Genomic DNA, 26,263 nt, shown 5'->3' with positions numbered 1-26,263 from the left:
GTGTAAGCCCAGCCCCAGCTGACTGGGTGTGTTTAAGTCCACACAGGCCTGTCATCTACTGTCTTCCTCCTTGTTTTGTGACTACACAGGAAGGCTTGATTCTTGGGACCTCACCGTTTCTAAATATCAGCATTTCTCCTTTTCTTTAGGAATCATCTGCTAAGCCTGATAAAAAGGTTTCCTTCCCATCAGGCCAGATTGGAGGCCCCCTAGCTTTGCCTTTAGAACACTCAGGAGGCCAGAGCACTGGAGCTGCAAACAGGGAGCTCTCGTCTCAAGCATTGGGCAGCCTTGCGAATCCTGCTCCTGTCAGCCTAGAGGACTCATTGGATGAAGACTTGATCCAAAATTCAGCCTCCTCATTGGAGGCTGTGTCCAAGGAACTGGCTACGCTGAACAGCAGAGCAAGTGGGAGCTCTGAGTTCACACTGCCTGCACCCTTGAAAGCACCTGCAGAGAAAGTCACAGGTGTTTTATGTACAGAAGAAAAAAGGAACTTTCCGAAGCCCAGCCCTCCTGCCCCACTACCCTCTAGCTCTCTGCAGTCACCCCTCAATTTTCTGGCTGAACAGGCTCTGGCACTGGGGCAATCCTCTCAGGAGAAAAAACCGGAGAGTTCTAGCTACAAAGAGCTGTCCTGTCAGGCTGCCCTCAGCAAGGGCCTGCCAGAAGTGCACCAGTCCAAAGCAAAGCACCACGGTTTGCCACGGACGACTCATGCGCCCCAAGCCGCAGCTCCCATGCCCGGCCCCCAAGTCAAAGTCTTTCATGCAGGCACTCAACAGCAGAAGAGCTTCACCCCCCAAGCTCAATTTATCAATAAGGGCCCAAAGCCTTCCTCCCCACAGTGTCATCGTTCCCTCCTCCAGCTTGTGAAGACGACGGCCAAAGGCCAGAGCTTCCATCCCTCCACGTCAGCCTCTTCAGGAGGCACACCAGCCTCTACCAGCAGCTCTCATAAGACCCCAGCCTCGTCCTCCACTGCCCTGAGCCATCCAGCAAAACAGCACTCAGCCAGCTCTTCGGGGCTAACTTATAAGAATAGCCCGTTTGCTGGCTCTATCTCCAAACATGGGATTTCTTCTGGTAGCTCTTCCTCTGGAGGAACATCAGTCCAGAGCTCCCCTTCTGGGAATCTGCTCCCTGGCGCACAGCCTCCCTCCACAGGACAGCCCACCAGCCGACCCGTCCCAGGCTCCGCAGTGAAAAAACTGTCTGTTTCCCAGAAGCTGACCCTGGTGGCCCCTCCGGGTGGTCCAAATGGAGATTCTAGTGGTGGGACGCAGGGAGTGGCCAAGTTATTGACCTCCTCCCTCAAGCCCAGCGCAGTTAGCAGCGTGACATCGTCTACCTCCTTGCCAGTGAGTATCCTGGTACAGCAGTCGTCCTCATGGGTCTTGCGGACAAGGCCACCTGCCTTGCTTTGGTTGGACAGCAGGATCTGACACTGAAGGTCAGGTAGGAACAGTGAGCCTGGAAAGCGGAAGGAGGACTGGGCTTCCTGTTCTTAGATCTTGTCTTTGCCGCTGGCAGGAATCCCAGGGGTGCCTGAAACTTCTTAGGAGAACAAGTGGAGGGAAAGGACTGGTCAGCACTGTGTACAGGAAGGCTGTGAATCTGGGGGGCATGGAATGAGTCACAAGTTTCCTTTCATAGCCTCCTACCTGGCCATCTCTCCAAACAAGTCAGTGAAAATAATACTGCCTATCAGATCATTAGGTGTGTGGAGATGCTCATGCCCCAGGAAGATGAGTACCTTTTAACAGTGATTCTCTTGATTGGGTTTTGAAGGACTCTGCAGGTCAGACAAAGGTGAGCTCACAGAGTCCAGTGGTTAATTAGGCTTGCCTGCAGGAATTACAGGAAGTTTGGATGCAGGTTGAGGAAATGGAAATGGACTTTTTTTTTTTGCTTCATTTTTTTCCATATGTAAAAACAACTATGTGGTGGCAAAGAAAACTATAGGAAGGTATGTTCAGTGAGATCTCACACCTTCTGCTCTGCTCCTATCACCCTACAAGTTAACGATATTCCTTAGTCCAGGGTTTTTCCCTGTTTATAAAAACAAAGATTGATATTTATAAATGTGTGTGTTTTATGTATTTAAGTGTATACATACACATATTTTCATATACCTACATTGGTGCATGTCCGTATTTGATATTCCCTTTCTTTCCTGCACAAAGGAGGCATATTTAATACGCTGTTTTTTAAAATGAACACTGTCCTGGGGGCCATTCCAAGCCAGTTCAGAGATTGTCCTCTTCCTTCCTTTGGGGTTGCAGAGTAGGGCACCTGCACGAAGGGCAGCCGACGTCCGAGTGCCCGTCCCCCCTCCGTGCATTACCAGGTTATCTTCTGAGTGAGCCATGGACAGGCTGGAGCTCTGACCCCTTTGTGTGTTTCCTCCCCAGAAAGGAACGAGTGGGGCTGTGCTGCTGACCAGCTCCTCGCCCTTAAATCTGCTGTCCTCATCTTACAAGGCAGGCAGCCCAAAGCTGCCCGGGGCCGTGAACTCGAACTCCTTGGGGATCATCTCCCCGTTTCCTCTCCGTGTGGTCTCCTTTAGCCCTGACTCCTCTGCCAAGGCAGGGGTCTCCAAGGACGCCATCGTCACAGGCCCTGCCCCTGGGACGTTCCACCATGGCCTCAGCCACAGTAAGTGCTTCTCCCCTTCCTCTCCTCACACTGACGGCGCAGAAAGTGCCCTGGGACCTCTCCTGTGCAGAGTTCTGTTGTGTACCGGGTTCCTGTGTGTGTCTGGTGTGTGGCCATGGGCAGCGTTCTTGGGGACTATGCTGAGCCCGGGGCTTTCCCCCAGGACCAGCCCGTAGGCTGTCTGGGGCTCCAGACCGCCAAGGCTGCTCTTTTGTTTCCGTCTTCAATGTGTGTGTTTTGTTCTTTTCTCCCCTCCTGTTTTCTCTCAGGTCTCCTGGCTGGCTTGCATTCCAGCCCGCCCCACGCAGCGCCTCTCCCACACGCTGCCGTGTCCACCCACATCCCGCAGAGTTTGCCAGGTAATTGCCAGGCGGTCAGAGTGCCACATGCACTGTGCGCCATTCCCGTCTCCACGCAATAGGTGCCTTGTCTGCTACCAAAGATTTCAGTGTCTTTACCTTGTTGTCATTGTGTCGTCTTGGTTTGTCCTTCAAGGCTCTGGTTCTGGGTACTCAGAATGGCACAGGCAGTTTCTGCTTTGCGATTTACCCTTGTCCCCTGCCACTGGGTCAGCCTTACCCAGTGTGATCACTGAGGAAGTCAGGGCGCCCTGCATGTGAGGCAGAGGAGTCCTCAACCCTTAGCTCAACTTTTATTCTTTCATTAAAAAAAAAAAGGTAATAAAAAAAATAGAGAAAGGTAATGGTGCTTATATTCTAAGAGCTCGTTGGAGCACTGCAAGGTAGTACCAGCGAATCGATGGCTCTGTAAACCTAGGTTACATGAAGGGGAAGTCCAAGTAGAGAGGTCATAGTGGCAAGGCTTCAGGAGGGATGTTTACCTCTGATATCGGCAGGTATCTGAGAGAAACCGTTATCAATTCAGTTCAGCAGAGATTTCGGGGCACAAAGGAATTGGGGCAGCTTTCTCTTTCTTTTGCTTCTCCTCTTCAGAGAGCAGTGGCTTTCAGGAAGGGACCCTCTACAAGCCCTAGGTTTATAGCTGTGAGAGGCTGGCACGTTTGTCATCAGCGATTGGCCTCGCCTGGACCTGGGACCTGATTCTTAGGTACAGCTAATGGAACGCTGGCAGAGCCTCAGGGATCTTGGTTTTGGTTTGCTGCTCTTCTTACTACTTTAGACCTGCTCCAGAAACAACCAGAGGGCTACACTGGTCGGGGAGAGCCATACCTTCAGGAAGCTGAGCCTGGGGCAGCCCTGGTAGACTGGTGCCCAGTAGGAATAAGATAGTGAGTCGCCCGGCTGGGCATGCCCAAGAGTACCACATTGAGAGCGCTCGCTAGTCCTGACACTGCCCGAATCTGTCCATTCCAGATTTGCTGTGGGTCCCTAGCCTCCATGTCCCTAGGCTCTTCCATTCATAGTGAATGCCAGAAGCCATCTGGGTGCAAGAATGGATTGTAAATCTCCAAGATGGACATGCTGCTTCTCAGAGGAAGAACTGAGGGGCTAAGCTTGTATCAGCAGTTACTCCGTTTTCCCCTGGAGAAGCAGTTCTCTGGACTCACTGCACAAACTAGTGGCTGCCGCTGAAGCCAAGATTATAATGTAGGTCGCAGATCTACCTGGGTGAGCGCTCGTGGTTTTTGAAAGGGAGGTTGCACTGCCTCGGCTTGCTTTTGGAAATGTCACCCTTTCAAATAGAGACAATTGAAGAACCATTGGAAACATGACTGTTGGTCTGTGGGATTTTCAGCAAAAAAGAGAAGAATGTTTTCTTGTACTATTTCTTTCCTGTTTTTCCTCTGGATGTTAAGAGGCTCTCAGAAAAGCATCTATGCTAAAACAGGCTGAGTAGGCTCTTCTCTCCTTTAAAGCAGGCTTTAGGATTCCATCAGGTGGTCGTAAATGAGTAGCTATCTGGGCATTTTAGCTGTTGGACTTGTGTCTGCTTTGCTCTTTCCTATGTGGACCCAGAATGCTAGTGATTTTGAGCTTGTTTTGATAATACCTGAGGGTCTTTTGATGGTGAGAATGCTGATTGCTCCTTGAGTTCAGTATGACTGTCAGACGTTGTCATGGAACCACAGCCTGCCACAGGATGTTAGTTGTAGCCGAGAACTGAAGTGGCCCACATTGCATAGCAGAGGTGCTGTGAGCACAGCACTCAGTGAGCAGCTGCCTCCACAGTGCTCAGAGGGCCAGGCATGCTGCAGGCTGCCGCAAGCAGCAGCACACTCAGATCACCTCTGTCAAGTATTTTTGGCTCATTTGAGCCCAGAACGCTCACAGACGTAGGCTTTTGTTACTTAGGAAGTGATCTTGTTGAGGTTTGGTTACTGCTACCTTAAGGGAATCAGATCCAGAAGGATTTATGTTCTGTTTTTGCTTACTCTTTTTCAGATGCTTCTCAGCTCCATGGGAAAGGGCCCAGTGTACCACGGAAATTGTGACCTCTTCAGAGGAAAAGCTGGAAGCCGAACGAGTAGGGTTCTGAAATTGGATAATCACTATACTCTTTCTGCCGATTGGTTTTCTTCTGGAGAAGGCGTGAGTGCTAAGTGGAGCATCTCTTGGCACTTGTGACGTGCCTTCAGTTAGGGGAGCAGCCTCGTGCTTCTCCAGAGGTACTGACTTGGCCTGGTGTTCCGGGCCTCGTGGCTTTGTCGCGGACAATCGTTGGAGGGGCAGCTCTAGGCCGGGCAGTGCGTTGGGTCATGTATGGAGCTCTGGTGGCAGGACTGAACAGTTGGCACACCTGTGTTGTAAATGTGCCCAGCCCCCTGGCATTTGGTCAGAGTACCTCATGGCGCCCTACTGGTCAGGGGCTCCTTCTGGCCACAGTAGGATCTCAGGATGGTCATGGTGTCCATCCCATCCTCAGGCTGTGTGCTCAGTGGACAGAAACCCAGGCTAATGCCACAGCTGGGAGACTTGTCTCTTTGAAAAATATTCAGAACACCTAGTGTGTGCTCATCGTGGGGGCCAGATCTCCATTAAATATGACAATGAAGCTCTTTTAGAGAAAGGATCTTTGTAGATGAAACAATTGTGATAGGATTTTTAAAGACACTTATTTTTGGCTCCATTTTCTTTCTTACCATTAAATGCATTGGATAGAATGGGACTGTTCTTCGCAAGTCATATTATAGGAAGATATAATTCCAGTGCCTTTATGGTGGAGCAGAATTAGACACATGTCCATTTGGCCCTCTGAGTGGATCTCAGATGAAGACCTTTTTAAAAGATGTCTGTGCTTAAGACATAGCCAGTTTCGAGGGGTTTTTTTTACGATTGCACATCATAATCTGTGCCATTTTGACTTAAAGGTCATCTGGGTCCCCAAATCCTAGCTCCCAGTTCAGCCAGGGCCCCCATTTTATTTTCATACCAGGTGGATTGCAGAGTCCCAAAGGCCTTCTTCATCTCTTAGAGGGTGAGGACATGAGGGGTTCCAAGTCACAGGTAGACATTCCAGTTTTATTTAGAAATCATTCTCAGGCAGAGCTGCAGGAACAGGCGTCTGAAGCGTCTGCTGTGAAACAGGCCTTTAAAGTCCTGGGGCTCTCCAGGCAGCAGGGCTATGCTTGACTTAAGGATGATGCTGAGCTTGGAGAGTGTGTCAGAGGCAGACTGGGACCATTAACCCCAGAGCTCCCAAGTCACCACGCTGTTCCCAGTGGCTGCTTCACAAGGAGTTTTAGGACAGTCGCCTGTATCCTGTGAAGTATGTGCCACAAGGCGTGTCTGAACTGACTGCTTCAGCTAAGTGATTTCAGATATTTTGAGAGTAACCAGCCTCCTCAGAATGTGCACCTGTGTGGAGACACAAGCAGCTCTTTGGTTCCTGGCGACCAGGGTCCAGTGCTCAGTAACTCACACTTCATGCTGGGGATTGCCTGGTGTCCGGGGAGCACGGCCTCTGTCAGCTGGTTGGCCAGGCCTCTGCTCTGACTTCTTACATACATAAGAACCAACACGTGTTTCACATGGGGCTACATGGATTCCTTATCCCTTTATTATATATATTTTTTGCAACTTGGGTTTCCAGTTTGTTTACAGAATAGTCTTAGGAAGTAGCAAAAGAGCCAAAGAAGAGATTTGTATTGCTGAGCTCAGAGCCGCGCAGAGACTGCCCAAGAGCGCCTTCTCTGCCTGAGACCCCGGTTTCCCCTCTTCAGTGCCCCCCTCCCCACGTACAGTTGAGTGTGCAGCTGGAGCAGAATACCCTCATTTGTAGGAATCTAGTGATGCCTCTTGCCTCAGGGAAACGTTTCTTTGATGGGGAGATTTTTTTCTTGTTTATGCTTTATTTGTGGTAATGAAGGAGTGAATGACTTAAACAGCCATGGCAAGGCAAATCTACAGGCAGGGCGGGCTCCAGGCCTGGGGGCTGCAGCACTGCGGGGCTTGGGGCTTTCCTTGGCAGCCGTTTCTTAGGTGTGAAAGGGGCTGTGGCTTTGGCACAGCCAAAAGGTTGGTGTTGGGGGTGGTGTGGAAATTGTTAATCTTGTATAAAGCAACTTAATAAATTGTTTCAAAGTTTCCAAAACATTTTCTCATTATTTTCCTTTTACCATATTTGCATTTAGTTTTTCTTTCTATAGGGGCTGCTATATATGAGCTATCCGTTTTGTCTCAAAAAGAGGGAATAGGGTAATAAACTGCACACGCAAAAGATGAAGAAACACTTAGCATGCAGTTAGAATCAAGCCACCAAGTGTTTATTTTTGTGCTCTAAGTGGAGCTCCCTATTACTTCCCATTTTCTTTTGTAATACATGAGATACAGAGAATGCAAAATTCATTTGGTGAAAAATCAACTGTGTAGCATACCTAAATATCAGTTAGAGAATAAGCAAGATTTGTAAGGCACTGAAGCCAAGGCTAACAGCAACGCAGTCCACTACGAAAACACTTTAATTTCAGAACCAGAAAACAGTCTCTGATGGTGCATTTTCCTGGGACAATCTGGCTGACAGAGGACCAGACACTGCTGGTTTCTTTGCACCTTTTCTGGCACAGATCACTGATCTGTCTCACCAGAAGTCTGATGGAAAGTTGGCTCTCAGCGACTCCTGGAGGGCTGTGAATGCAGGTGAGCAGCTCCGAGGGGCCCAGTCCTTTGATGAATAGAAAGGTGTGTGGAAGGCCTTTCTGCCCTAGAGATTCCCCACCTAGTGTGCAAAGGCTGGCGCTGCATGGGGCAGGCTTGTTTGCCTCGGTCGTCTTGTGCTTTAGGGTTCGGATTGCTTCTAGGTGTTGCACAAGGAGTCTGTTGATGGGAGTGTGTAGAAAAGGAAGAGAGAAGAAGGGCTTCTGGGTTTTGAATTATTGGAGGACAAAGCAGGTCACTCGTCTGAGTTGAAAGATGGTGCAGCCAGTGCATGTCCCACCTGTAGGTGAACTGTACTCTGAATAGCCTGGCAGCCAGGGCACGGGCGACATGCTCAGCTCCACACTGATTAGGAGCCTGCACAGGGCCAGAGAGAAGACACCAAGAGGTGATGGGGAAGGAACGAGCCAGTGTCTGCTCCCAAGAAGACTGAGGGCTGGGCTGTGCCTACTTCTGTCCAGACACCAGGACGGCCAGCTCCTGGATGGACATATCCTTGTTGACGTAGCAGTCGTACTGAGCAGGGGTCAGCCTTCCATTCTGCAGGGCCTCCTCAATGGAGAACTTCTTGCCAGACTTCCTGTCATGGATCACAGAGGACTCCCCATTGGGACCCTTGACCGATATTTCCTCCCAGTCGCACTCCTGGCTCCTGAGTTTCACAAACATGTTCCAGTCGATGAGGCCAGCCCGGTGGGCTTCCTCTGGGGACAGCTCCCGGCCCGTGTCGGGGTCGATGACCACAATGGAGCGCCGCAAATGGTTCTCTCTCTGCTCCCTCTTGACGGCCGCGGAGCCCAGGCGCTTCTGCAGCTCATCAATCTCGAGATCTTTGTCCTTGGAGAGCCTCTTGAGGTCGTCTAGTTCTCTCTCCAGGGACCACAGTCTGGAGTCGAGGTTCGTCCCAGAGTCCACCGCAGTCATGTTTCTCAGGTCTCGTGTTTCCGTCGCAGCCATTTCGATTTCCGATTGCAGCCTTCGGGTCTCGAGCTCCAGGTTCTGCCGCTCCAGCTGCAGCCTGTGGTTTTCCTCCCTGAGGAAGTCCAGCTCCTTGGACGACTTGGAGTTATGGAACTCCAGCTCCGACAGCTTGGCTTCCAGCCGGCTCACCTCCGCATCCAGCTCCCTCTTGCTTCGGCTCTCCTCCTCCAGGCTGCTCTTGAGTTTCTGAATCTCTTGTTCGGTGTCACCTTTCTCTACTTGGACACTTTCAGAGAAGACCACCTTCTCCTTGACCTCCATCTTCTCCAGGTTGATGAGCTGCTTCTTCAGGGTCTCGAGCTCGCTCTCGAGGACCTGCCGCCGGTGCCGTTCTTCCTCCAGCTGGAGTTTGAGCAGGGAGTGCTCGCGGGCCTGCTGGGGGTCCTGCTGCAGCACCACTTTCTGCTTGAGGGTCACCTTCTCTCGGGCTTCCCCCTCCTCCTTCTCCAGGTCGGCCAGCCGCTGCTTCAGGCGCTGCACCTCGAGCTCAGCCTCCCTGCGCGCCTGCCGCTCCCGCTCCAGCTCCTCGAGCTGGCGCTCCAGCTCCGCCCGCCGGCGCTGCAGCCGCCGCAGCTCCCCGCGGAGGTGGTCGATCTGCCGGAGCTCCACGTCAATGCTCTGGGTGAAGGCGTCCACCTCGGCCCGCAGGCCCGGCTCCTCCTCGTACCTGACTACCTCCTGTTGGACCACCTTTTCCTTCACTTGGGAAAGCTCCTCCTCCTTCTGTTTGATTTTCTCCTCCTGGGAAGCCCTCTCCCTTTCTAGATCCACTTGCTTCTTCTGTTCCTCTGACAGTCTGGCCCTCAGAGATTCCACTTCCTCTTTGGTTTGGGGGTCTTCCTGGAACTGGAGGATCTCCTGGACCACCTCTTTGGTCTGTACCTGGGGTTTGGTGTCTTTCAAGGACTGAATCTCTTGCTTCAGCTGGTAGATCTCTAAATCACACCTTTCAATGAGTCTGGTCTTGTCAACGATCTCCTCTCGGAGCCTCTGGAGCTCTTTCTCCATCTCAGGGTCAGTCTTGTACTTGATGACTTCCTTCGTCACTTCTTTCACTTCCACCTGGGGACCCCGCCTCCTGAGCGCCTCCAGCTCACTCTGGTAGCTCTTCAGCTGCTCCTCTGCACCCCGATATTTGCGTTCCTGCTCCACGAGCTCCAGGCGGAGGTTGGCCACTTCGCTCTCTGCCTTGGGGTCCGGGCGGACGATCTCCCGCACCTTCTCCTGCACCACCACCTTGGCGTTTTCCTCTTCCAAGGCCCAAATCTTTCGGAGCAGCTCGCTCTTCACCCTCTGGTGGGTACGAGTCTTGGCAGCCTCATCCTCATACTGGCGTTTGAGGTCGCTGGCCTCCCTCTCAGCCGCCATGTCCTTTTCTACCTTGAGCACCTCTTTGACGGTGACTTTCCCCTCGGCCATGGCCCGCTCTTTCTCCAGCCTCTTCAGCTTGTCCTGCAGGAAGCTCAGCTCCTCCTCCTGCTTCTCCCTGCGCTTGCCTTCCCGCTGCTGGTCCTCCTGCAGCTGCCGGTACTCTGCCTCCAGCTGGGGGTCGTTCTGCAGTTTCACCACCTCCTTCTCTGTGACCTTCTCTCGCTCCCGGTTCTTCTCCTCGGCCAGGGCTGAGATGCGCTGCTGCAGGAGAACTGCCTCCGCTTCCCGGGTGCCCTTCTGCCGCCTCAGCTCCTCCAGCTCCTCCCTCAGCCTCAGGACCTCGTCGGCCTGGGCTCTGTCCGGCTCGATGCGCAGGACCTCCTTAACCACGTACTCCTGCCCCCCGTTCGTGGTCTCCTGCTCCAGGGCGCGCAGCCGCAGCTGCAGCGCCTCCAGTTCCTCCTGCAGCAGCTGGTTCTTGTGCTGCTCGTCCGCCAGGGTCCGCTGCATCTGCTGGAAGCTCTCCTCCAGCGCGGGGTCCGGCACCTTCTTCAGCACCTCCTTCCTCACCACTGCTTCCTGGGGGCTCTGATTCTGCAGAATCCGGATTTCCTCCTGGGCGCTCTTGACCTCATTCTCCAGCTGCTGCCTCCGCTCGGTCTCTTCGTCCAGCTCCTTCTGAATCTTCCATGTCTCCTCTGTTCTGGAGCCGGACTTGCTCCCTTGCAGGGTTGTGTGGGTCACTCCTACCTCTGGCTGCTGGGAAAGAGAAGACAGCACATGGTTAAAGCCGGACTCTCCACACGGCCTGTTGCCACCTGGTCACCTAACAGGTCAGACTGGTTGTCCTGTGATCCCAAGGGACTCTCAGTGCTGGATTCACAGAGGTTCTAGCGTGACTTTAAAAAACATGGTAAAAACAACTAGGTTTTTAAAATGTATCTGTTAAAGTATTTTAAAACCACAGAGGCGTGTGAAGTGAAACCACAGTCTCCCACCTCTGGTCCTGCTCCTAGAAGGATATCTGTCATCCAGTGACACGTATATTTTTAGTGTGTACCACATGTTTATTTTCTGCACAAACAGTAAGTCTTCTGTTCTGCTCCCTGCTTATTGCACTTAAGACATAGAGAATCCCATAGCAACACGGCTCTGCCTCATTGTGAGACAGCTACGTATGAATAGACCACAATTTAATCACCCATTGCTGATGAGCATTGCGTTGCTTCCAGTTTCTTGCTTTTACAGTGCTGTCATAAACATTGTGGACTTTAAGAATAAGTTACCTTTTACTGGACACTCAGCAGATGTTTGTCGGAGGGAATACAGAAGTTACACGTGCCCGTGGAGGCGTCGGCTTGGGCCAGTGTTTGCACTGGTGCCGCCCAGCCATGTTAGCAAGGCGCACTCCCACTAGTTCACAGCTCGCTCTTTGAGGCCAAATAAGTCTTATTTCTCACCTGTTGGAATAGTTGTGGGTAGAGTGTCTTACACTGAGATCTATTACCTGTCTCAGGAGATTCAGAGCAAACTCTAGGTTCTGCAGCCTCTGTCTGTTGATGGCGTTAACTTCGGTGAACTTGGCAGCAAGAGCCGCTTCCTGCGGAGAGTGGTCGGCAAATAGGAGTCAGCAGGCTGAGAAAGAGCTAGGGCAGATTTTAAAAAGTCTGGCATTTGGGGATAGAGGGTAGCTTCTTGTCCCTTCCAACCCAGAGTTCTAGTCTCATCTGATGGAGAGAAAACTGAATTTAGGTTCAGAAGTCTAAATCCACAGTGGCCTTGAGCAGGTCTCCGTTAATGTTCTCATGTGTAGAAGGACTGATAACCTCAGACTTCCTGTGTACATACTGAGGGGGTGCAAAGTGGGGATCTCCCAAACCCATGGCTCTGGCCCAGAACTCCACTGGGCTGCCTTTCTAGGCACATCAGTGTCCCTGCACCCCCGAGGGTGCTCAGCCCAGCTCCCTACTGCATGTGCATCTCCGAGGCCTGCATGCTGCGCTCCCTGCAAAGCCGGGCAGCTCCACATGGCCCCGCCCAGCCACAGAGCTCACCTCTTCCCTCACTTTAGCAGCAGGGGACTGGAGCCTGGCTCTCTTGCTCACGTGGTTGCTCCTTCCATTCTCCAAGTCAAGAAGGGACCTTAGTTTCTCTGCTTCTAATTCATAGTCCTGGGTGAGAAAGAGACATGGGGAGGGCAGACAAGGGCAGTTGGGACTGTAGTGTTCTTACAGATCTTCCAGCTAACTGCAAAGGTCTTCTGCTCGGCGGCACCCTGTGCTGACTGCCAGAGGTTTTGTGAGCCCTCAGGACATCAACAGCACATAACTACATCCCTGAACAACATGTGAGGGCTCCCTCCGGGTCTTCTCTGCATGCCTAGAGAGGGTCGTTCTGCTTTTTCATTGAACTTGGGCTGCCATCTCCTGACGGTCTGGTTAACAGCTTGACAGCTTTAGAATCCATCAAGTGGATGGATGATAATTTACTTAACTGTTCCTCTGCTAGTGGACACTTACGTTATTTCTAGTTTGTCTATCTTGCTATTATAAATAATGCCATTTCCTTTAGGATAAATTCCTCCCACTTTACTGCTTCAAACAGTAGAAAACCCTTTTCTAGCATTCAATGCCTAGTACCACATTGTTTTCCCAAATGACTGTGCCAGTTTGCACGGCTGCCAGCAGGGCCTGAGGATGACCCTGCCAGGCCCAGTGCTTCTCTCCCGGCTGACCTGGTGGAAAGAGGCCCTGCTGTATTACCCTCTGGGCGGGGCTTCACGTCTCACCTTGACAGCTTGCTGGTACTGCTGGGAATGAGCACAGACTTGTTGTACTTCCTGTTCCCTTCTTGCTATTTCATCTAGCAGGTTCTGTCAAATAAAAGAGACTTTCAAAATCAAAAGTTCTTTAAAACCTGATAAATTAGCTCGATTCCTTAAATCTGAAATTCTTCTATAGTACAAAGTACAATGAATGGCTTCCTTGTATACATGTTTGTTACCAAAGGCAACTCTAACGTCCCATGAGGAAGGGCCAAGAAGATAATTATCTTTGCTAAGAAATGTTTACTGAGTGCTTCAAAATGTCAGGCAGTATTCTAGTATCTTACTTAGATAATCTCACTTAATCTTCCAACAATCCTGTGAGGTAAGTAGCATCAGTATGCAGTTTATGAGAGGAAACCAAGGCACAGTGAGGTTCAGTGACTTGCCCAAGGGGACACAGCTAATAGGGGTGAACCGGGATTTGAGTTTAGGCTATTTGGTTCCCATGTTCTCATCTCTCACGCTCCGGGACTGCTGCCCTCTGAGGACTCTGACTTTGAAAATGGGATTTGTTCCCATGAGGGCGCTGCTTATGTTTCCGTAGCCATTCGCTTGTGTAGCCAGCCTGTGCTGAGTGTCCACCCTAAGCCAGTCCCCTTGCTGGGCACTGAGGAGGGAGAAGTTAGCAAGACCATTCTTGTTCTCAGAATGAGATGTGCTGGGAATCAGGCAAGGCTGAGGTCCCATGAGGACACAGCTTTGTCAGGGCAAGTGGCAGCCGCAGCCTGGCTTCCCTCCACAAAAGGCGCTGGCCGACTGACCTGTGACCTTCCCCTTCTTGTGACTATATGCCTGTGAATGAGGAAGCAGCTATCTTACCTTCTGATTCTTCAGCTTGGTTTCCATCTGGCCGAGGCTGTCCGTCTCCTGGGGCTCGTAGCTGGGGATGCTGGACAGGAACTGCAGCACACGGTCACAACCTCTGCGGTAGTCGTCGTAAGCAGCCCTGGCGCCCCGCAGGCTCTGGGCCCTACAGGGGCAAAGCCAGTTAGGCCTCCGCCGCAGCAAGCAGGTGCCTCACTGAAAGCATCCCCCACCCTTTCTAAAAGAAGACATCTCTGTTCATTTTTTTAAAGTTGGGGGACCAAATGGGATTTAACTGGAAGTAACCTAAACATTGACTAGAAAGGGAACAAACTATGGAATGTTAAGTTGGAGTATTCCTGGCCTCTGTGAAGAACAGGGAGGTCCAGGTCTCGTGCACTGACGTGCAGAGATATGCACCGTGGACTGCCGGACCAAGTAATCCGTGAGTCCAAAGAGATGTCACACGGGAAGCCAGGAAATCTATTGAACTCACCAAAAATAAAAACATCAAAATGTGTGGGAAACAGCAAAAGCGGTGCAGAGAGGGAAATATGAGGATTAAATATTTATGTTAGAAAAGAAGAAAACTCTCAAATCCACCTTAAGAAAAAAAGCAAATTAAACCTAATGTAAGCAGCAATAAGGGAATAATAAAAAACAGATGTCAGTTCAACAGGAAACAAGAAAACAGGAGGAAGATTGTTGACACCACAGCTAGTTCTTGGAAATGTTCAATAAACCTCAGAAAGAAAGATCAGGAAAAAGAATATACAAATATAGCAAAAGAGGGTGTAACATCAGGAATGAGAGAGGACATTCCCTCAGATCCTGCAGGCACTAAAAAGATAAGAGATTATGAACAGTTTTATGGCAATAAATTCAACAACTTGAGATAGATTCCTTGAAAGACACGAACTACTGACAACTCAAGAATGAGATGACCCAAGTAGTCCAAGTATCAAAGAGGTTGAATTTATAGTTAAAATCCGCACACATGAAAAACAAAATTGCAGGCCTAGATTGCCTCACTGGTGAATTCTACAAAGCATTTAAAGAAATATCAGTTCTATACAAACCCTTCCAGAAAACAGAAGAGAAGGGAACATTACTGACTCATGAGGCCAGCAAAACATGACAGGAAAAATAGCAAGATACGGTATCCATAGTCTTTTGTCATTCGTGTGTTATCCACCTACCGCAGCTTGTACAGAACCGTTTGTAAGGTTCACAAGAAACTGGTAGCAGCGCTTACCTTGGGGAAAAGGGGCTGGCCATTTAATAACTTAAGTTTTACTTTGTACTGCTTTTTTCAAAAAGTGGAAATTTATAAAACAGCTTTTGGTAGCATCAACAGAAATCCCACTCTGGTGGCCTCAAGGCAGACTAGCTCAGCCAAGGCTGCCACCCCCGTCCTCGGCCCTTCACCTGAGCTCAGCCTGCTGGCAGAGGTTGTCCAAGCGCTGGCCCAGCTTGTGGACCTCGGCCTCCTGGCGTTCCAGGTCCGGGCAGTGCTCCTGGAAGCGGCTGGCCAGCGAGCTGGAGCACTGCTTGACCGCCTGCAGGTTCTGCTCCACCTCCCCGAAGAGGGACTTCTTCTGGGCCTGCAGCTCGGAGGCCAGGGCCTGCGGGGTGGAGAGGCAGACGTGGGCGCCATGGCCAGGGCCTGAGCTCTCGGGCTAGAGCAGCACTGTCTCAGGCGCTTGGGGCCGGCTGCCTTGGGGGAAGGGGTGGAAAGCCTAGGCATTGGAAGCGTTTGCCTTTGTGTTTTTCCTCAAGACTGGTGGCCATTTCTGCAGTGTTCCTTTTTGTCATAACAAACAAAACCTGGGCAAACTTTAATACCCTGTGGCAGGCAGCATATGCCCTGTGATGCCATACCTGTGACTGGAAGGGCCGGCTGCTCTCCCCTTTTGACACCTTGGCTAAGGCTTTGCTCTGTGAGCCCATTTACGGCTGAGATGAGGGTCTCAATAGACAACCAGGATGTTATGAATTGGTATGTGAATAAGGGGCCTCCCTCAGGCTCACAGACTTGAATACCGACAGCAGCCAGGCAGCCAAATGCTGGGGACTGGAGTAGCTGCTCCAGAATATTGGGGGGCTTATAGAAAGCTTTAGTTTTAAATACTAGCACTTTATTGCCACAAGCCACACAGATACCATGAGCAGCTGGGATTTGTGCCACGGGGCTCCATTTGCAACTTGCAATTTGGCATACCGCAGGCATCCACACCTGGAGAAACTCATTGCCTGGGCCCTGGGGCCTTGGTCCCCTCTGCATCTGTCCAGAGGTGCTGTGGTGGGAGCACCTGGAGAGAAAGGCTCCTGAGGCCCAGGGTCCCCAGACTTACCGCCAACTCCTGCCTCTTGCTATCCAGGGCGTTGCCACTCTCAGGTACTGTGTCATCCTGGGTCAGCTGGTTCTCATAGGTGGCCAGCACCTCCCAGCCCTGCTGCAGGCTCTTCTCCAGTCGGTTGGCAACATCGATCCTGAGGACATGGGTCCGGGGTGAGGGGGGTGCCTCTCCAGCCCCTTGACCCAGCCTGACCTCCCCCCTGCCTGCCTGACACCCACTTCTCCTGGGCCAAGTCCAGCAGCTGCACCAGGCGCTCGTATCTGTGCTTGGTGTCCTCCACCCGGGTCCTCAGCAGCGGTGCACTGCCGCTGCCCGGGAGGGCCTGCACGAAGGCCTCGCACTCAGCCGTGCCACGCGCCTTCTCAGGCTCAATCCGCAGCAGCTCGTTGGTGATGTTCTGTGGGGACCAGAGATGGCTGTGTGGGCCACAGCTGGGCAGAACCCCCCACCCCAGGGACCTACAAGCTTCAGCGGGAGACACAGAGGTCTAGTCTAGAGTCTGCGTTTGTACTGAGCATTCCAGGGATTCTGCAGCAGGGGACTGTCCTTCGCACAGGGTGAGGTGAAGAGGCCATTACCGAGCACGCACTGTCAAGCACTGCACGTGACTTCTCTCATCTTTGGGACAACCCTATGGAGTAGGGTTTGTTTTCCTCCCCACTCATAGGTGGGGACCCTACGACTCCAAGCAGCATAGGCACGGATGTGGTGGGGTCCTCCGTGCTCCCACCTGTCCCAGGCGTCTTCTAGGCCCTGACTTGGCCCCTAGCAGCCACATCAAGGGCCACTGCACTTATCCGAGGCCAGTTCCTCCCCTAACCCAGTAATGGCCATGCCCACCGCAGAGGGAACCTGAGGACTCAGGAGACTGTGCGTGCACCTGAAAGGGGAGAGATGGAGTGTTCACATGCCGCCACCCTGCCCTATGGCCTCCTGCTCCGCTCGGCACTGAGCTGCTCAGGCAAAAGCCCTGCAGAGGCAGCGTGAGCCTCACCAGCCCTCTCCCATGTGTTTGTGGGGTGCCAGGGCTCAGGCACCTCCTCCTCCATCCTTGGCTTAGCACAGCTCCCTACAACTCAGGAATTCTTATTACACATGGCAAGTGGTCCCCTTTGAGCATCAAGACCCCCATGGGCATGAGACCTTAAGCAGGGGGTCCAGCCATGCCCCCAGCTTGGTGGTACCTTGAGGTCCTTGGCCCGCTCAGCACTGTCCTGCACAGCCCGACCCTGCTCCAGCGGTGGCCGCAGGATTCCCGTGACGGCCTTCTCCTGCCGGTCTAGGTCACTGGCCACCTTATCCAAGCCAGCCAGCAGCTGCCGCCCTTGCAGGTCAGAGGCATCTTTCGAAGGGAAATCATAAAGTCAGGTGGCAGTAGAGGGCATGAGGCCCAGGGCATGGGCCTATGAGACCAATTGGGACTTAATGGGGCCAGCTCAGCCTCCCCAACCATTGTCGTGCCCAGTCCCTACTATTCCATTCACAGCGCAGACCATGGGTCAAGCACCTCCTCCCTGTCCCCCCACAGCCTGGGCCAGTGGGCCCAGCACCCACCTCCAGGGTTCTCTGCCTTCAGCACCTCGTGCCGCTGCTGGAGCGCACTTCTGCTCCCGGCTGCCTTCTGCCGCACGCTGCGGTACTGGCTGCCCAAGCTGTGAGAGCAGAAAAGGGCTGCAGACCCAGGGCAGCCCCCCACCCCTCCACCCACAGACGCGGGCCCCTCGATTCTGGCTGGGCGGACTGCCCAGAGGAGGCAGGTGGCTCATCAAAAGCTTTGAAAAGTTAAACCACGATATACAGAAAGGGTTTGCTGAAACACTGGTATTGTCTGTCGCTCCTGGGTTCAGATGGACCCCTTCCTTCCTCTCCTTCTCTCCTCTTCATAGCAAGCCTTGCTACCTAAAAGTATCTCGTTTGTTCTTTCGTCTTCCCCACCAAGATGTTTCCCCTGAGGAAGCAGTACATAGTGGGTGCCCAATAAATACTTGCTAAATGAATAAATGAAGGCATCCCCTGAGTCACTCATTCAACAAAGAATTCTGGGGTCCCCACTTTGCACCAGGTACTGAGCAAGGCCCCGGGGACAGTAAATGAGAGCCCCTGCCCACGAGACAGATGCATACACGCAGCATCCTGATGAAGAGCCCGATGAAGAGCTAGACGTGCAGTGGGAGGAGGTGCTTGAGAGCAAAGACGCAGCAGGAAGTGAGCCGGAATGGAAGGGGAGGGGGCAGTCAGAGAAGGCTTCGCAGAAGAGGTGATGAGCTGAGTCTTAAGCCCAGAAGTCTGAACCAACCAGGCAGTGAGTGAGTAAGTATCCAAGTAGAGGGCACAAACAGAAAGTGCAAAGGCCCAGAGGGACTCGCAGAGAAACCACTCACTGAACTGTGTCCCTAGTTGGACACTCACACACAGCAAGTCAGCCCAGCCAACAGCATCTGCCCGTCCCAAGTGGGTGTAGGTGTTACCCAGGGCTGTGCCCAGGGCGTAGGGCCAGTTCACGCTGGCTCCCTCCTTTGTCCATACCTGTCGGCCAGAGCCAGGGCCTCAGGGTCAGTGGGGGGGATCATGAAGCAGACGGCCGGGGCAGTCAGCTTGTTCCCTGCGCTGTCAGTGAGGTCCCAGTTCTCCCCGTTGTTCTTCTGCAGGGTGTAGCTGTAGCCCCTTGAGATCAGGCCCTGGCATGGGGCAGGCCAAACAGGGCACAGAGGGACCTGCCTCAGCTGGTGGCCCAGGAGCCCAGAAGCCATCTTCCCCCCTGGGGAGTCTTAGCCCATCTCTCAGACCCTCCCCAAGACATTGTCCTGCAGAGTTGGGAAGGACCAGGGGACATGTTGGGTCGGCAGGCTCAGCACCCACCTGCATTTCCCTTTGGGAAACTCCCCTCCCCGCCATTCCCACCCAGGCCATGTGGTCTCTCCCTTCTCCATTCCCAGTCCCTGACTACGATAAATGGACACGTGACTCGTGTCTGGCAATGAGAGAATGGTATCATCCCCCCGGCCACAGTGATCGGTTTAGGCTGGACATGACAAACTGGGCCAGTGAGAACCCTTCCTGGGATTTCCGTTGGAATGACTGTGGTTGCTGAACTGGTAGCACAGAAGGTCAGAGCAACTGGTGGGACAGTGTTAGGGACTGGTAGAGAGTGACCTCAAACGACAGAGTTGAGCACAGCCTCCTCAGAGTATTCGAGGCCCTGCATCCAGCCACGTCACCCTTAAGACCTTTCAGTGACACAAAAAGAGATCTGGGCCTGGCCTTCCTGGGGTACCTGGGCAGCAGCTCACCTGGTCACCCTCAAAGTCACAGAGTGCCTCCACGGGAATGGGCTTGAGTGGCGTCTCCCGGCGGTACTTGAGGGGCACCACCTGTTGCCCTCTCTTCTGCAGGCCCTGCACCACGTGCTCATACTTGTCGAGAGCTTTCTCTTGGTCCTGAATGCAGGAGGAGTGCCCCCGTGAGTCCACGCAGCCTCCCTGGGGCTGACGGCGGGGAGGGCACAGGGAGAGACCCTCACTGGGCCCATCACTCACATCCAGCTCCTGCAGCAGCAACTCGATCTGGTATCGGTCCTTGAAGTCAGGGCTGTATTTCTGGTTCAGGTCCGAATCCACCTTGCGCAGCAGCTCCTGAGCATCCTTCAGGTCTTTGTGGAACTGAGGGAGACCAGGTGGCCCATTTACCGACACAAAAGCACTAAGGGCCCTGGGGCTAATCCCAACTATGGCTTCAAGTCCAATCTCAGGCAGAGCTGGGCCTCCCACTCACCCTGAGTCCACAGGCCCTGCTACTTGGAGACACCCCAGCCCTCCCTGGCCTGGTTCCTTGGGGGCGAGAAGTCTCGGTGAGAAGCCAAATTCCTTCCCACCAATCTACATGACGCCACCTCTAAGACACATTAATTTTCATGTACACACCAGTAAGCTTGAGATTCTCTTAAACCCTATTCTCTTTGAGCCTGACTTAATGCTAAACTTTCATTCTAAGTCCTGACACATGGAAGACAGGCCTCCCCACTTTGTTCTAGAAAATTCTCTTGCCCATTCTTTAGTCCGTCAACTCTGGAATTGTTCGTGGTCAGCTATCCTCTGGGCTGCAGCCATAAATGAGATTTTGGGACTTTGGGCTCAGACACCGAACCATCGGTTACGTGGCATGTGAATTCATGTGTCCTCAAAACTGTCCACTCATAATCCCCTGCAGCTCTTATTAAAAACACACATTCCCATGGAAACGACGCAGTATCCATCAATGGATGAGTGGATAATTGTGGTCTATCCATACAATGGAATGTTATTCAGCCATAAACAGGAATAAAGTTCTGATCCATGCCACAATGTAGACGAACTTTGAAAACATGTTCCGTGAAAGAAGCCAGACACAAAATGCCACATAGCAGGTGATTCCACTTACGTGAAATAGCTGGAATAGGCAAATCCAAAGAGACAGAAATAGATTAGAGGTTACCAGGGGTTGGGGGAGAGAAGAATGAGGAGTGATTGCTTAATGGGTTCAGAGTTCCTATTTGGGATAATGAAAAAGTTTTAGAAAGACAGTGGTTGCCCAACACTGAATAGAATGAATACCCCTGGATCGTAAACCTAAAAATGGCTAAAATGGCAAATTTTATATTATATATATTTTACCAAAATGAAAACCCCACACACTCATTCCTGGGCCCCACACCGACCTGGCCCCCAGGCAAGACGGATAAGGGCCAGGCAAGCTCGGGGCACATTTGTGCGTGCATCACAAGTGTGAGCAGTGTGAGGCCCAGGAAGGCAGTCCTGCGAGGCTCCTGGAGGAAATGGCACTGAGGCCACAAGTGAGCCGAGCAGGCACTGAATGCTCCCAGCAATGAGGCTCTGGGGCCCAGGTACCTGGTGGTAGTCTTCCATGTACTTCAAGTGGCTCTCCTCACAGATGAGCAGGTTCAGGTACTCCTTCCAATCTGCGTGCACGGCCTCCATGTGAGCCTGTCAGCAGAAGGGGGCAGGTCACCGCTGGGCAGCTGCCTGGGACACCAAGGGAGGGATGGCAAGATTCCAGGACAGAGAATGGTGGGGTAGAGAGCACCTGGTATCTGCCTGGGCGCGGGTCCCACAGAGGCAGCTAGCTCCTGCCTGGGGGTGGGACATGTCAAGGAGCCACACAGAACTGCCATGTACAGGTGCTTGGGTTGCACACTGCACAAGAGACAAAGTAGGGACTGTGTCTGCCCAAAGCGGTGATTTTAAATTGTCAGAAAGGCATTGTAGGGAATTGAATGGTATCTCTCTCTTCCCGAATTCATGTCCACCCGGAACTCAGAATGGGACTTGATTTGGAAATTGGGCTTTTGCAGATGTAACTGGTTAAGGATCTCAGGTTGAAATCATCCTGGATTTAGGGTGGGTCCTAAACCCAATGACTGTTGTCCTTGTCAGGAGAGGAGACACACAGGGGAAAGGCCATGTGAAGACAGGCAGAGGCACGTGTGATGCAGCCCCAAGCCCAAGGACAGCCAGCAACCACCAGGAGCAGGGAGAGGGGCAAGGAAGGGTCGTCCCCTAGAGCCTTCAGGGCAATAAGCCTGCCAACACCTTGATCTCACGCTTCCAGCTTCCTTTCTTAGGAGAGAATAAATTTGTTGTTTAAAGCCGCCCAGTTCGTGGTCATTTGTTACAGCAGCCCTACGACACGGGTACAGGCACCACGTGGGCTCTGGAAGTCCGGGGGCCGAGGGCGGGTGGGATGTGGCAAAGGATCAAGATAATGGGGGCTGCCAATGTCCAGGGGGCCCACAGCAGAAGCTGCCCTGAGGCCAACCTGGAGGAGGTGACCCCTCCTGGCACACACGCACCTCAATGGAGTTTCTCCCCGGATGCTCAGCGGCTAGCAGCTGGTCACCCTCGCTGTGCAGCTTGTTGATTCTCTCCTCTTTGGCCTCCAGGTTCCGATTGATGAAATTCTGTAGGGCGCGGGGCGGATAGTGGAGGGGCTCAGGGCCCCGCCAGGCAGTCCCACACTCCCTCCCGGCACCCTGCCCCTATCCCCCAGGCTCCAGCACCCACCTCGTACTGGCGCCGGCGGCTGGGGTAGTTAAGGTTCCGGTCACTCCAGTCGTACTGCATGCGGCCCTTGGCCTGCTGGTCTAGCCAGTACAGCTCGTTGGTGCAGCGCTGCATGTAGTCCTGCAGCAAGCTCAGGTGCTGCTGCCGCGCCTGCGACGCTGCCTGCGGGCGGGAGGGGCGGGAGGCGGGGCTGAGGCCTCCCTTCAAGCCCCGGCAGCACCAGCCTGGCCCGACCCACCTTAATGTCGGGTCGCTGACCTCTCAAAACTCATGCATTCGTTCAACAAACATTTACTGAGCACCTACTAAGTGCTGGGCATCACTCCAGGCACTGGGGATACAGGAGTGAACAAAACAGCCAGAAGCCTCACGGAACTGACGTTTTGGTGGAGCCTCAGTTTACTCATTTACACAATGGGGATGGTGACGGCACTAATCTCATAAGGCACAGACTGGCATATAGTTGGTGTTCAATAAACGTCAGCAGCCACAAATTCCACTTTTATCTCTGTCATGTCATTGTATAGATGGACAGTGATAACCCACTAGGGCTTTACTTCTGAGAAGAGGTGGGGGTGGGGCAGGGAGGACGAGGAAGAGAAGGGATGTCTGCGTGTTTCTAGGCACATAAGGACAGCAGGTGACACACACACAGGGCCACCGTGTGCCAGAACCGTGCTTGGGACGTCTCCAACGTTAACTATTTCAGTCCACAAAGCAATCCTGTGCGACGGGGACTTGCGGTAATTTCACTTTACAGGTGAGGAAACTGAGGTGCCCAGAGGCTAAACAACTCGTTCAAAGTCTCCCCGCCAACCGGAGGCGGACGCAGTGCGGCTGCAGAGCCCGTTAACGGCTGTGCCCTACCCTCCCGCCCCCCTCCCCCATTCCCACCTCTGAGGTGTTCGAAATATCTACAATGAGAAAGCGCTTATGCCTCACTGATGCGGTTTTAAGGAGAATGCATTCTTTAAAGGTTTTAAAAGGGAAATTAAAAACTTGTTTATAAAACATATGGCATTGTACTCGGCACACAGAAAATGCTTAATAAAGACATAAGAAGCAAACTGCAGGACAGGTTGTATCCCAATAGACAAATGGGGTCTACCAGGGTTTTTGTGAGCACAGGGCAAACCGGGGTGCCTCTAAGGCAGAGGCTTGGGGTGCCCTCTCTTCCCACTTCATCTCCCTCCATTCTGTTTGAAACGTTTGCTGCACACACTTCCCGTCCCCACAGCCGGCTTCCCAGCCCCTCCCGCCCTGTTCTCACCAGCAGTTTCTGGTACTTGGCCTGGAGTTCGCTGTTCTGTTCCTGGGGACAGAGCCGAGAGCACGGGTCAGGGCAGCGGTACACATGTGACCCCCTCCGTCCCCGGTCCCCTCCGCCACGGTGCCCACCTTGGCCCCGTCCTTGGCCAGGAGGGGCCCGATGGCCTTGACCTCATTGTGGAAGATGTTGTGCTGCTCCACCTGGTGGTCCACCAGCGGCAGGTCCGTCCCGAAGCTTTGGCTGCTCAGCTTGTCCTGGGAGGGGCGGGTGGAGAAGGGCGTGTGGGCCAGGGCGGGGGCCTTGCAGCCCGCCCTGTGTGCTTTGGCTCTGCTCCTCACGGGGCCGGCCGAGGAGTGAGCAGAGTGGCCCCATCGGGCATGCGGGGAGAGGCTGTCACCTTTATCTATACACATCATCTCATGTAATCTCACAGCAACCTCAGAGGCCCACGTGGGTACTGTGTCCATGTCACAGATGGGAAAACCAAGGCTCAACCAGGGGGAGTCGTTTTCCCAGGGCCACACCACTAAAAGAAGACTTTAGGCTACAGACGTCGTGCCTCTCTGCAGTGGAGACGAGCTGGAGAGGATATGGGAAGAGCAGCAGCTGGCCAGAAATCTGGCCGCTGCCCACAGCCTGCCAGGATCCCAGTGAGCTAGGATAGGAGGGCAACCCCGGGAGGGTCCCGATTGCCACCACTTCTACTGTGTGACTCTAGGCGAGGTGCTACGCCTCTCTGAGCCTTGCTCCTCAATCGACACAAACATCAGAAAACACTGTGGTGACATTAAATGGTGGGGTTTCCCCCGCACCCACACGGCTCCCTCTCCCCAGCCGACGCCTGGGCCGTACCAGCTTTTCCTCCACCAGTGCTGCCCAGTTGACCTGCGGGTCCACCTCCTTAGCCGCCAGGTTGTAGATCTGCTTGTGTTTCCCGCGGAGGTTGGTCACACGCTCCTTCAGCTGGCGGATGCTGAGTGGGGAGAGCGGCCGCCCTGGTTAGTGGGCACTGCCTGCCCACCCCTGACCCCAGCCTCAGGCTTTCTGCCCAGTGTCCCAGAAGGACAGAATGACAGGGGCCTTGGTTCCAGACAAACACTCAAACTTTCCTCCTGTCCACTGTCCTTCATCCTTCCTTCCTCCATCAACACTTCCCCAGGGCTGGCTGTGTACCCAAAACTGGGGGAGGTTTGGGAAGAAACAGGCAGGTCCACTGCTCTCTAGAGACCATGGTCCAGCAGTGGCCATAGGTGTGGTGTGGGCCATGACAGGGGCCAGCACAGGGAGCCGCGGGGCACCGAGAGACCTTTGCCCCTGCTAAGGGGAGCAGGGGAGATGTCTTGGGTGTCGATTTATCCACCCTGGAGCTCAGGTGAGAACCATGAGCATGGGAAGCTGGCTGGGCATCAGACAGTGGGAAAGTGTCCTCCAAAGCCTGGAGGTCAGACATCACGGTAGTCAGGAAGCTGTGGTCATACTGTGATCAGAATAGGGCACACAGTGCTCTGGCTGCGAAATGGGTTGTCGTGAGACTAACATAAAGCACTGGGCATGCGCCTGGCATCTAGTTAGCCCTCAATAAACCCTGACTGGGATCCTGAATGTAGAGTGGGCTGTAGCCCTCCTGCCCTGGCTCAGAGTGGCTCCCCAAGACCCAGAGCAGAGGGGACCTACTCCTCGGCAATCATGTCCCCCTGGGGATGCTTCATGTGCTTGGCGATGGCTGCGTCCGCCTCCAGCACATACAGCAGCTTCTCCGAGTCCGACACCTTCTGCAGGGCCGTGTCCTGGTGTTCGGGCTGCCGGCCCTCCTGCAGCCGGGCCAGGTCCTGTGAGAGTCATGAGAGGCGGGGGGACAGCAGACGGGGACTGAGTGGGCACTGTGTGGATGAGGGCGCAGGAATTAAGAAGCCGGGGAGGGGCTCCTCGGCCCCACCTGCCTTCTCCTCCGGCCACTCAGCAAACAGAGCCCACGTGCCAATTCGTGGGGGCTCTGGGACACAGTCTAGACCACCGGAAAGGCACGTCAACACATAAACCTCACAGAGGTGACCGTAAGTTCATACAAGTCAGTGATTACCAAGGAAATATACCAGAGGTGGAGTGAGGGGGACCTGCTTTAATTCCAGTGGTCAGGGAGGCCCTTCTGAGGCAGTGACACAAAGTAAGAATGATGGACCGAAGGGAAGAGTGTTCTAAGCAGCGGAGGCAGCCTGTGCAAAGGCCCTGAGGCAGGAAAGGGCAAGCTGTGATTGAAGCCACCATGGCTGGAAGGCAGGATGGGGGAAGGAGGCAGAGTAGATCGCAGCATGGAATGGCTCTGCGGGGGTCAGCGACATGGCCTTGCCTATCCTTAAAGGCTCTTCCTCTAGGGGCTCTGCAGTGAGAAGGTACAAGCTAAGCTGGGAGAGCAGTCAGCGGTTATAGCAGCACCCAGGTGAGGGCTGAGGTGGCCCCCGCTGGGGTGGTGCCAGCAGAAACGGTGAGAATGAACAGAGTGGGTGGGCATCTGGGAGGAAAAACCGGTAAGTCGCCAGGTCCGGGACCTCTGCTTGTTTAGGGAAGAACGATGAATTGGCAGTCAGGTTTCTAAACACAGCCTGTTAATTCATGTGGTCAATAGTCATGAAGCCTGGCTAGGCTCTGTGCCAGGCCCTGGGGACCCCAGGCCAGGAGAGGAGGCGGTGACAAGTCAGTGACTGGGCTGAGAGGGCAGACCGAGGTAACACGGAGGCCTCAAGGAGGCCAGGTCCCCCCCTCGCTGGGCCTTAGTGTCCCCATCTCTGAGATGGGAATAAGAAAAACACCTGCTTCAGAAGAGGCATCGCAGTGAGCTAGGAATCTCACGCAGCAGAAAAAAG

The 26,263-nt window shown here is 53.4% G+C and overlaps 2 protein-coding genes across 9 annotated transcripts in view; one reads left to right on the top strand and one right to left on the bottom strand.

The window, feature by feature from the left end:
• Positions 1-7,170, top strand: part of UBN1 (ubinuclein 1) — a 35,955-nt gene extending 28,785 nt beyond the window's left edge. For 6 of the 7 annotated variants that reach the window (XM_016161155.2, XM_016161153.2, XM_016161157.2 and 3 more), the window contains 4 exons: positions 150-1,361; positions 2,415-2,658; positions 2,928-3,017; positions 5,022-7,170. In XM_016161155.2, the coding sequence (XP_016016641.2) occupies positions 150-1,361; positions 2,415-2,658; positions 2,928-3,017; positions 5,022-5,071 (1,596 nt within the window). In that variant the 3' untranslated portion in view covers positions 5,072-7,170. The remainder of the gene's footprint in view (positions 1-149; positions 1,362-2,414; positions 2,659-2,927; positions 3,018-5,021) is intronic. The other variant, XM_016161156.2, reaches the window with a different exon arrangement.
• A 145-nt stretch (positions 7,171-7,315) lies between these two features.
• PPL (periplakin) overlaps positions 7,316-26,263 on the bottom strand; it is a 42,830-nt gene continuing 23,882 nt past the window's right edge. Inside the window, exons 3-22 of one of the 2 annotated variants that reach the window (XM_016161152.2) lie at positions 25,077-25,231; positions 24,255-24,375; positions 23,531-23,656; positions 23,403-23,444; positions 22,133-22,294; positions 21,922-22,029; positions 20,960-21,055; positions 19,613-19,735; positions 19,367-19,513; positions 18,603-18,754; positions 17,631-17,728; positions 17,261-17,418; positions 16,295-16,473; positions 16,071-16,209; positions 15,145-15,341; positions 13,732-13,882; positions 12,874-12,957; positions 12,140-12,256; positions 11,593-11,685; positions 7,316-10,841 (exon numbers count right to left, since the gene is read on the bottom strand). In XM_016161152.2, the coding sequence (XP_016016638.2) occupies positions 8,181-10,841; positions 11,593-11,685; positions 12,140-12,256; positions 12,874-12,957; positions 13,732-13,882; positions 15,145-15,341; positions 16,071-16,209; positions 16,295-16,473; positions 17,261-17,418; positions 17,631-17,728; positions 18,603-18,754; positions 19,367-19,513; positions 19,613-19,735; positions 20,960-21,055; positions 21,922-22,029; positions 22,133-22,294; positions 23,403-23,444; positions 23,531-23,656; positions 24,255-24,375; positions 25,077-25,231 (5,109 nt within the window). In that variant the 3' untranslated portion in view covers positions 7,316-8,180. Of the gene's footprint in view, positions 10,845-11,592; positions 11,686-12,139; positions 12,257-12,873; positions 12,958-13,731; positions 13,883-15,144; positions 15,342-16,070; positions 16,210-16,294; positions 16,474-17,260; positions 17,419-17,630; positions 17,729-18,602; positions 18,755-19,366; positions 19,514-19,612; positions 19,736-20,959; positions 21,056-21,921; positions 22,030-22,132; positions 22,295-23,402; positions 23,445-23,530; positions 23,657-24,254; positions 24,376-25,076; positions 25,232-26,263 lie in introns of both variants that reach the window. The other variant, XM_016161151.2, reaches the window with a different exon arrangement.

The sequence above is a fragment of the Rousettus aegyptiacus genome, unplaced genomic scaffold (genome assembly GCF_014176215.1).
Source record: "Rousettus aegyptiacus isolate mRouAeg1 unplaced genomic scaffold, mRouAeg1.p scaffold_m13_p_8, whole genome shotgun sequence".
NCBI lineage: Eukaryota > Metazoa > Chordata > Mammalia > Chiroptera > Pteropodidae > Rousettus > Rousettus aegyptiacus.
The sequence above is the reverse complement of the archived record's forward strand: the minus strand, read 5'-3'. Positions and strand labels throughout refer to the sequence as shown.